Below are 10,314 nucleotides of genomic sequence, written 5' to 3' on the forward strand. Positions count from 1 at the left end.
ATATATATTTAAGCTGAATTTCATACAGATCAAGTACCTCATAAACATCTAATATTATAATAATTATAAAGATGAAGAAGTAAGGAACGGTAGATAGTCCGTTGAGACGTCTGAAGTTGCAAAGCCCAAGATGACAGGGAAGTCGAAATAGGGGCATAGCATTCACCAGAGACTCCGGTGAGCTGTTCTTGATTCATCAACTTTATAATTGTTTAAATGGTTTTTGCTTATTTGGTATGCGATTAATATGCTTGGATGTTTAAATATATAGAAATAACTGTCATGTTTAAATTGTTATGGATTGTAGAGAAATTATAAAAACATGTTTTATGATTTATATATCTGTGTGCCTTCCCTCTTTAGGGTTATCAGATATAGTAAACGATCCCCAATCAGTCTGGACCTTTTAGTTATCTCCCAATAGATGCCATGTCTTCCCTGCTATAAGGCAGGACATCATCTGCAAATGCAAGGTAGATGAGTTTAGTAGTATCAGCTTTCCAATGAAATTTATAATTTTTCCAGCAGTGAGTTTATCCATGCATGCTGATAAAACTTCCATGGCTGTAATGCACTTGGTGTTTCCAGCTAGGATCTTAGTAATGCACCTATAATGAGTGTTGCAACAAGCTATCGTTAAAGTTGATTCGCTGTAGAACTCCGAGGTAGTAATAACATGAAGAAGAGCTTCCTTACGATCATCAGAAATAGTTGGAAAGTGATTTCAGAAGGTTTGTCATCGACTTCAACTAATCATTTTTTGCGCATGTAGACACCTTCAATTTAGGTTAAAGAATCAACTTCATATTCTCAGGACCAGCCCTGCTTTCTAGAATTAAGCTTTTGTAGGAATTCCATCTCCCTCGGACAATAGTTAAAGAACTATTTGTTGCCATCTCTTTTCTCAGTCCATGAATTCCTATGATAATCATAATTAAACTACCACTTTAAGCTAAGAGATAGGCTGCCAGTAATAATAATAAAAGTAAAACAGGAGTGTTGTTATTGTGATAAAAGAAGACAAGAGGGAGATAGATGATATTTGTTTCAACTTATCGTGTAAACTTATTATCTTTATTCAACAGAATATACTCTTTATATAGTATTCAAACTTGACAAGCTCGCACGTTTAGTGTCACATAAATAATCTAATCAATTGCAAATATTTCTATAATCAATTAATATTTTGGTTACAATTTTGAATCATAATTTCAACAACAAGACCACCATAGTTTCCTAAAATAGCAATTAAAAAACTTCATTAGAGTCAAAAAAATCTTTTCCATTCAGCATCATCATTAAAAACAGGATATGAGCCAGCATCGTGAGTGAATGGCACAGTTCCCAGTATTCTCTTTCAAACTATGTAAAATACTACAAGTTTATAGCACAATAGTGCCTGGTACGTTATAATTTTTTGTTAAGTCTAAACTAGGAAATGTTACAATTAGCAAGCAGTGATTAGCTCTTTAAGCATAAAAAAACACTGATATGATGTCAAACATGTGACCTCCTTTTGGTGGCAATCAGACTAGCTAGGTGCATCATGCAAAAGTGGAACCGTCTTTTAGCAGATAACTCATTGCTACAAGAACTGCAAGATCACATTCCAGGGTGGTAATTCTTCCTATTGTTCTACCAGTGCATTTTCATTTCCTAAACGTCTTGCTATGGTACTCATATCTACATGCTATGGTACTCATATCTACAGACCTGGAAAAATTATGCAAAAGATAGCATACACAGGTCTGATTTGTTGCAGTAATGTCTGTAGTTTTACCTGAAAAACTAACCTGACTAGAAATTGATGTGCATAACCTCCCAATTCAAGCCATCTATCTCATGCTGGTTTTGACAGGTGGGGAATATCCCCATAAGACAACTGAGAAACTTTTGGAAGCCAACAGAGTACCTATATTTACTTGGTATACCGCTACCCTGCAAAAATAGTTGCATCGTTAAGTCATGCATTAGATTATGCTTAAACTAGACATGGAAAATTTCCCATTCAAAATAAACATGCTGGTCGGCACACGCACGTGAATAATTGGATAGATATTAGCAAGCACACAGGGATAATTTTGGTTTTTATCATTATAACCAGATGAAAATGTTGTAAGCTGTTACTTACGCATAAAAACATAAACACCTGTGCTAGCTTTGTATGAAGCTTATAGCAAGAAATTCAATTAAGAAATTTAATAAAAAGAAATCCTGTGAAAGATCTATAGTTGCATTAACAAGTATAATGTTCATTTGTTCTAGAGATAACTTTTTTTTGGAGGTAAGATCAAGTAAAAGAAATTTAAATACTCAGGAACACATTTGCCTCCACTAACTTATTCAACTGTAATCTGTGCAGATGCCAATAATTAGTAACCATAGTATAGGTAGAAAACAGACAAACAAACACAAATTAATAGTGAGCTAAATTTCGACTATCAAGATGCAGCATATTTAGGCATGCAGAAAAGTGTGTGTTAGGTTAGTAAGAGGCTAACAGAATTTCGAAAAAGGTCTTCATAGTTCATATGCTTAAATATACATAACTTCTAACCTGTTAACTTTTAGTAAATACAGAAAGCCAGCTTAAATTGCAGAGTAGATATCGTGTCAGCTATCCAAACACTGAATGACTTTTCCATAAAATTTGATACTCGCGATGAACAGAGATCAAGAGTTTGAAAAACAGGGAAACCATCATCAAACGCAAGTGCACGGCACAAAATAAATCTCAAGTCCAGCAGCATTCTGCTACCCTTTAAATTTTGGTTCAAATTATCAATGCACTGGAAAATTGCCATCCCAATCATCAAGATAGTCACTTTTAGGGGGTTGAAAACTTGATATACTTCCCTGACCCCAGCCCTTTTGTACTCGCCTAAGAGTTCTCAATGCTGTTCCACTGCCATCATCCCTGTACAGATTTTGTTAACAAGTATAAAGTGGTGTCAAAATCCCCAATTTTCCAGTGTACAAAAACACAGAGTACTTTTTTCAGAAAGTAATATTAATAATGACTGTGAAATTGGGAGCAACAGTTATAATTAATTTCTTTTTGTGAAGTTAGCAATGAGGGGAAGAGCAGGAAGCATTATATAAAAGACGGGATAGAAAGGGAAATGGGGGTAGAATTGCTAATTCCGCAGTAATACCTGTGCACAATAGTCTTCCAGTCACTTCCTCTATACTTCTTTGATTTCTCATAAACTCTGGAATCTCCGCAATCTTTGTTCACCACCTTACCTTCAGAAGCCATCTCCAGCATTTGTTCTGCAAGCTCGTCAGCATCCTCCTTCTTTCCCCTTTTAGACAGACCATCTATAACTGGTAAGAATGATGCATGATCAAAGGTATATCCTTTATACATCATCTTTTGAAGTATATCAGATGCAAGGTCTACAAATTCATCCTTGCAAAGCCTCTCAATGAGATCTTTGTATAAAAAGTTCTCAATCTCCAAAGATCTATCTACTGCAGCTTCAAACAGTTCCCTAGCTTCCAAGACTACCCCTCTAGCAAGCAATCCATTAAATAATAAGCTGTAAAGTATTTCCTCATGGCCACATATACTCAAAGAAATACTGAACACCTCTCGTGCAGGTACAAACTCTCCAATTTTGCAAAAAGCACTAATTAGATATTTGAAGGAAGATATATTAGGAGACAAACCCTTTAGTAACATTTCATCTAGAAGATTAATGGCATCTTCTGCTCTCTCATTGTCACACAGACAGCTTATCAAGTTATTGTACGTATCTACATTAGGAGACACACCTCTTTCTTTCATTTCATCCATCAGTCCATACATTTCAAATATTTGACCTTTCCTACCCAAACCACGAATTAAAGAGTTATACGTAACTAAATTCTTTCCACAACCTTTTTCCTCCATATCCTTGAGAACCCGAAATGCAGATGATAGTTTTCCTATCTTACAGAAACTATGTATGAATATATTATAAAGTAATGAATCAGGGCACAACTTTTTCTTAATCATTTCAATAAACTTTTTTTTAGCTTCGTCAAGCCTCCCATCCTTGCATAAGGTATTTATTAAGATTGAGTAAGTGACCAAGTCAGGCATGCATTTAATTGCATTAGTATTATAGCCATCGTCCACTAAACCAATATATAAATTTCCCAGCTCACCAAGAGCAGCACTTCCATTCGTCCACATTCCGTCAACAATTTCAATTGCTTTGTCAACCTTCCCACTCTTACACAGACCCTCTATCACAATATTGCAGGTAACGATGTCCACGTTATAACCTCTCTCATTCATCTTTTGCAGGAGCTTCTCTGCTTCCGATATCTTCCCTTGTTCCCACAAGCTATGCAACAAGATATTGCAAGTATAAGTATTTGGTAAACAGCCACTTTTGAACATCTCATGTAGAATCTTAGTGGCTTCACCTACCCTCTCTTTTTTGCAGTACCCGTGAAGTAAGCTACTATAAGTCACTGTATCAGGAGGAACTCCACTACTCTTCATCAGTCCCATTACAGTTCTTGCATCAGCAAGCATCCCATTCTTGCAGAGTCCATCAATCACAATGTTGTACGATACAATATTCGGTCCAATGCATTTACCAACCATCTCATTAAGAACTGATTGAGTCTGCAAAAGCTTCCCATTCCTCACCAAGCCTAGCAACCATATATTATAGCTCTCTAGTTGGGTAAAAATACCATTTCTTTTCATAGTATCCACAAGAGTACTAGCTTCCTGCAACATACCTTGACTGTAAAAACCTTGAAGCATCAAATTGTAAGTTACATTATTAGGCTGCGGTAGCCCCAACTCCTTATCAATTTGCATATCTCTAAAAATTCTAGACGCTTCTAAAATCTTTCCCGCACTACAAAGAGCCGATATCCTCGAATTAAAAGTAACAACATTGGGATCAATCCCAACCAATCTCATCCTCTCCACCAATTTCTCAGCTTCATCAGTCTTACCATCTTTACAAAACCTCGAAACCAAAGTATTAAAAATAACCACATTGGCCACAACACCTAAATTTTCCATGACATCCAAAAGCTCTACACCTTTCTCCACCAGCCCATTTCGACAATACCCCCGAATCAATAACCCAAAAGTAAATTCATTAGGCACACACCCTTTCTCAGACATTTTATCAAACAGGTTACGGGCATCCTCTAACCGTCCCAAATCGCATAAACCCCCAATAAAAAAATTAAAAGTATAAGTCTGCGGTGAAACCCCAGAAAGAATCAAGTCTTGATACAACCAAGAAACAAAATCTGCATTATTTTGTGACAATGAAGCCTTTATAAGCATATTGTAGTAAGAAATTGAAGGTGGTTTATCTCTAAAATGGTTTCGAAGGGCTCGAAAATGGGGGATGGCCTGGTCTAAATGACCTGCATTGGCAATAATACGAATAAGGGTGAGTAAGTGAGTGTAAGATGATGAAGAAAATGAGGATTGATTGTTGATTAGAAGGTTTGTGAGGAAATGTGTTTGAGTGAACATTTTGGCGCCAACAAGAATGCGAGTGATGAGAGGTATTGAAGAAATAATTGAAGCTTGAGGATTTGAAGATGCAATGCGAGTGAAGATTTGCCATGCTAATGTTGGGTTTTGAGAGTTTTTTAGTAGAGTTTTAGTCAGCTTCTTGCCTGCTTCTTCAGCCATGCTAATGTTTGACACCTAGCATCTAGGTGAACTTAACGGGCTTTGTAGTTTTAAAGTTAACCTGGGTAAATGAATGGACTCGTGATCGGAAATTTACGAGATTATTCGTTTATCGAGACTAACATGTATTAATTTTTAATAATATGATAGGGAAATTAAAAAGACGAGGTTTTTAATTAAAAGGTTATATATTTAACAAGATTATTCATTGAGATTTTTTATCAACTTTTTATAGTAGAGAGTATGCATCAGCAATCAGCATGTAGATGCATACTACTAGTAGTATAGCATCCCTGTTTTGTTTTGTTTTACATGACCATTGAAGGTGTTTTTAGTAAAATTATTTATGTTTAGTTTTGAAGTTGGAAATACTGTCAAGACACTAGGTGTTACAGATAATATGACTGATGCTGTAGAAATTAAGAATGAGAATCATCTAGAAGTTACAACTGGCACTCAAGTTGAGGCACAACCTGTCAGTTAGTTAGGAATTCTGTTAGCTCATAAATCTATATATACTGTCTTCTAGTGTTAACTTGTGGATTAAGCATTTTGGTCATCTCTTTCATTCTTCAACAATATGTAAACATTTGTCTTGTCATCTGGAAATATAGTTTGTTCTTATCAATTCAAGTTAGCTTAGATAATAAGTTCATATCTTTCATTTCTATATTATGACACTAGGCCAATCTGCACAACAACTCTGGATCTCAACTTTGTAATTAGCAAATCAGAGCGGGAAGGCATTTTGCGAGATGTATATGCAGAGCTTCATTGTCAAGCATAATGTATCTAGACAACGACACAGATAAGACTGTGTTTGTCAATGGACATGCGGATTCAAGAATAAGGTATCAATCGCATTGTAAAAGATTACGTGTTACAGAAAATGGGGAACTGATCAAACTAATAAGCTACAGTAGTTACCGTGCAATTTAAAAAAATGGTTGTATGTATTGTTGCAATTGAAGAACAGTAGAGAAAAAATGTTTACAGTACAATACCCTCCCTAATCTGGATCTTTCAAAACAAACCATTCAACATCAGAACCCTATCACCACCAATGTGAAAAAATTTGTATTATGAAACAACTACTCTAAATACTATTCCATTGTACTCGGGTACTTGAAAATACACATACTACATACTATGCTATGCTAAGGTGATCTGAAGAGATAAGTACACTGAATTTCTCAAATAGCAAACCTTTCAAGCCATTTGTTCTGTGTGTGTATGTTGACACACTCATTTTGCTCTTCAAGCCGATGTGTGAATTAGAAATTACCTTGTCGGTAGTGGATACCCTCGATTTCCATCTTGTCTTGGGTGATGGGGAGACCGATAATTCATAGAATTTTGTCCATTTCTATGTGAAGCTACATTGTGTGAAGAATGTACTCTGGGTGGCCTTGGCTTTTCATTAACTGCTTCAACCCGTTCTAGTGTCTCGACTACCTCTTTCATCGATGGCCTGGTTTTCTGTTCAGGTGCAAGACATGTTAGAGCCAGCTGAGCAATTAATACAGCACCTCTAGATGGGTACTTCCCTTCCAATCTCGAGTCCATTATGTTCTTCAGCTTTCGTTTATCAGACAAATGTGGTTTCACCCAGTCGACCAGGGTATGTTGTGCACTAGGACGATTTGTGTCTAGTGCCCGCATGCCTGTTAACATCTCCACCAATACCACACCAAAACCGTAGACATCACTCTTCACATACAAATGCCCTGTCAAAATACCTAGAATGTTAGGTTTTCAAATTCATTGAGGACGGGAAATTAAGGTATCTATATTTGAAAGGACTAAAAGATTACTTACCCGTGGCAACATATTCAGGAGCAGCATACCCATATGTCCCCATAACTCGTGTTGTAACATGTGATTTACTAGCTGAAGGACCAATTTTTGCCAAGCCAAAGTCTGACAATTTGGCATGATAGGACTGCGGAAAGAGAAGAAATTGATACGTAAATCTCAAGAATACCAAAGGTCCCTACTTGCTTAGGGGAGGTCAAACAAATCGAATCTTGTCAAAAATTATTTGGGTGTGTGAGTGTGTTCTATTTCAGCATGATTAGCTTGGTTTTTATGACAATCCTACTCTACATGTTAATCTTACCCCATCCAACAATATGTTTGACGCTTTGAAATCTCTGTATATAATCTGTTTCTCTGAAGCATGCAAGAATGCCAAGCCTCGAGCAGCTCCAATCAATATCTTTAAACGTATGCCCCATGGAAGTGGCTGAACAGCAGAGCCTCCTGCATATATCAAAAAGGAAGCAAATGAGATTGTCGGACTTTTATAACACTGCTTATTGCTCATGTATCCATGCAACTTACTACTTACTTCCAAATAGGTGGTTCTCCAAGCTTCCTTTTTGCATAAATTCATAAACAAGAAGTAGCTCTTTATCCTCCCAGCAGTATCCCACCAGTCTAACAAGATTAGGATGAGAAAGGCGTCCGAGAAAGTTCACTTCAGACTGCATCAATAATTAAAAAAAAAAATTAGCATAAAACATTTACAAATTAAAAAAGAAGACACGAAATTCTCAGATTCATGATAAATTTGTCTCATACAGTAGTCGACAACTAACAATTTGGATAAGCTCTTATTTTGTCGTGGGCTGATTGTATTGAAACTAATATCTAGTGTGTACCAGCCAGGAAACAAATTTTTGAATCACAAAAGTAGAATACAGAGAACTGTGTACCTGCCATTCCTCATAGCCTTGCATACTCTCTGAATTTAATTTCTTCACAGCTACAACAGAATCACCTCCACCCCTCAACGAACCTCCCCTATCATCAAGCCATCCCTTGTGGACTTTCCCAAATCCACCTTCTCCTAACACAGTGTCATTTCTGAAATTCTTGGTTGCAATCTTGAGTTCTGCGTAACTGAATATCCTCAAATTAGGAGTGGGCAATATTTGACCACTGGGAAACACCTCGTCCCCTCCGCTCGATGCTGAGAACTGGCTGTTACTAGAGACATTGGTCACATTGCTTCCCCCTGATGATATTGTGTTGCTGGCTGTTCCTGATATACCTCCTAAATTGTACACAAGTTAAAGCAACAAATTGGAATTTATATGTGTTAAATATTTTGCTCATCGATTTGATGCCTCTGCATTAAACAAAATTACAAGCTAATGCTCGGACATTTTACATGTACATGTAACATGACCTTTTAATCTTGTTAATGGATTTGAAGGAAAGGGTATATTACAGATTGCAGAATGTGTACTTGTGGAACTGAAGTGCTTGTTCGTTAAGCCAGGAAGTACTATATATATCTTTTTGCTCCCTCTACTCTAAGTTTAAGTTTTGTTTTATTACTTGTTTCCTACAAACTGTTCCTTTTGGCTCCCCCTGTCTCCGCCACTGCCTCAAGCATGATCAATTTCTATGTATTTTAGATACCAAAGAAAAAAACTGTGCGCAGATTTTGTCATCTTATAACAAATCCTATATATGCAAGTACAACCTAATCCAAGGTTGAAGATTGTTCTAATACTATGAAACTAGCATTTTATCAAACACAATCAACAACTGGGTGTTTTGATCCTCTTATTGCCATATATAGTTGCTCCAAACAAGATCAAGATAAAAGTCAAAGTCAAATGCAACCTTATATACTTAAAATCAGGACAGGAACCAGGAGGGCGGAGTAGGCTGCTGAAGCCCCGGCTGATCTCGTAAAGTAAAGTTAAATAAAAATCTTGAAAAATAAAGCATACTTTCCAAAATTGGTTTATTCTGGTCTCAGTTCCGGCAATGCTTGAAATCGAGCAACGATAACATAATACTTAACTTTGGTATAATCCATGGGACTTTTGTGATACATCCATAGACAAAATATAAATTGCAAACCAAAAAGAAAGGGGTTTTTTAATGATACCTGAACTAATATTGCCGGTAGAAACCGGGCTTTGATTGACAGAAGAAGAAGAAGCAGAAGATCCCCAACAAATACCCATATTTAGTCTCCTATGCCTCTGTTTCCTGTCTTGTTGCTATGCAGAAACAGAGATGATCATGCTATTCTTGTTTTCAGATGGCTTCTGAATTTATATAAATTTTGTAGCTCCTTTCTGATATAAAATTTGTGGAACTGCAGATGATGCCTGCTTGTTTACTATTGACTTCAAGTCAGAGAATCCTTTTTTCTTTTATAATTTGTAATGTATGCATGATGCATGTATATATGTAGTACCAGCAGTGTTACAAACAAATGAGTCTGGTCAATATGCCGTGTCTATGAAGCCATGTTTATAGTCAACGTTGTTGGAGTATGAAAGGAGAAAGTTTCAAAGAAAATAATTTCAAGCCAATAAAAGAATTTAATTTTAGTAGTAGATTTTGAACATTCAAGAAGACTATAATTTCATCATCATGAACTTTCATGCTATAACACTCACAGTTTCCTGCTTTGTGTCTCTTTGTCTTCTACTTGGTGCATTACATTTTGTTGGTCACATTATTTACACGACAAATAAAAATAATTAATTTTACATTTAAATTCTCTGTTGGTAGTTGCGGTGCAATCTACACCAAACAGGAAGTAGAATTGGTTGTCATCGTAAATACTTCAATCTATGTATACTATATTATAATAAATAAAATATTAAAAATTTGGTAATCCC

The 10,314-nt window shown here is 36.2% G+C and overlaps 2 protein-coding genes across 4 annotated transcripts; both read right to left on the bottom strand.

Moving 5' to 3' along the window:
- On the bottom strand, nucleotides 1-5,688 carry LOC141689168 (pentatricopeptide repeat-containing protein At2g17140). 3 transcript variants are annotated; one of them, XM_074493358.1, is made up of 5 exons: nucleotides 3,156-5,688; nucleotides 2,558-2,917; nucleotides 1,794-1,938; nucleotides 1,511-1,713; nucleotides 1-919 (listed from the first exon to the last, which is right to left on the bottom strand). In XM_074493358.1, exons 1-2 carry the CDS (start codon nucleotides 5,660-5,662, stop codon nucleotides 2,782-2,784), a joined length of 2,643 nt encoding a protein of 880 aa, XP_074349459.1. In that variant the 5' UTR covers nucleotides 5,663-5,688; the 3' UTR covers nucleotides 1-919; nucleotides 1,511-1,713; nucleotides 1,794-1,938; nucleotides 2,558-2,781. The 3 variants fall into 3 exon arrangements, with proteins under 3 accessions (XP_074349459.1, XP_074349458.1, XP_074349457.1); XM_074493357.1 differs by lacking the exon at nucleotides 1,511-1,713 and having other exon boundaries at nucleotides 2-608; nucleotides 697-919; XM_074493356.1 differs by lacking the exon at nucleotides 1,511-1,713 and having other exon boundaries at nucleotides 2-919.
- Nucleotides 5,689-6,598: 910 nt separating this feature from the next.
- LOC141693521 (putative serine/threonine-protein kinase PIX13) lies at nucleotides 6,599-9,836 on the bottom strand. Its single transcript, XM_074498654.1, has 6 exons — nucleotides 9,570-9,836; nucleotides 8,380-8,720; nucleotides 8,013-8,148; nucleotides 7,782-7,924; nucleotides 7,481-7,604; nucleotides 6,599-7,389 (listed from the first exon to the last, which is right to left on the bottom strand). The coding sequence occupies exons 1-6, from the start codon at nucleotides 9,646-9,648 to the stop codon at nucleotides 6,944-6,946; spliced, it is 1,269 nt and encodes a 422-aa protein (XP_074354755.1). The 5' UTR covers nucleotides 9,649-9,836; the 3' UTR covers nucleotides 6,599-6,943.
- Between the last annotated feature and the right edge of the window lie 478 nt (nucleotides 9,837-10,314).

The sequence above is a fragment of the Apium graveolens genome, chromosome 10 (genome assembly GCF_009905375.1).
Source record: "Apium graveolens cultivar Ventura chromosome 10, ASM990537v1, whole genome shotgun sequence".
Lineage (NCBI taxonomy): Eukaryota > Viridiplantae > Streptophyta > Magnoliopsida > Apiales > Apiaceae > Apium > Apium graveolens.

What these genes read in the sequence shown, in the direction of transcription:
- LOC141693521 (XM_074498654.1), bottom strand. Translation starts at nt 9,648, where the DNA reads ATGGGTATTTGTTGGGGATCTTCTGCTTCTTCTTCTTCTGTCAATCAA. An exon ending in GGAGAACCACCTATTTGGAA is followed by an intron (nt 7,925 to 8,012) that starts GTAAGTAGTAAG and finishes TGATATATGCAG; the next exon opens with GAGGCTCTGCTGTTCAGCCA. An exon ending in CAAACATATTGTTGGATGGG is followed by an intron (nt 7,605 to 7,781) that starts GTAAGATTAACA and finishes CTCTTTCCGCAG; the next exon opens with TCCTATCATGCCAAATTGTC.
- LOC141689168 (XM_074493358.1), bottom strand. Translation starts at nt 5,662, where the DNA reads ATGGCTGAAGAAGCAGGCAAGAAGCTGACTAAAACTCTACTAAAAAAC. An exon ending in TGGAAGACTATTGTGCACAG is followed by an intron (nt 2,918 to 3,155) that starts GTATTACTGCGG and finishes AAATCTGTACAG; the next exon opens with GGATGATGGCAGTGGAACAG.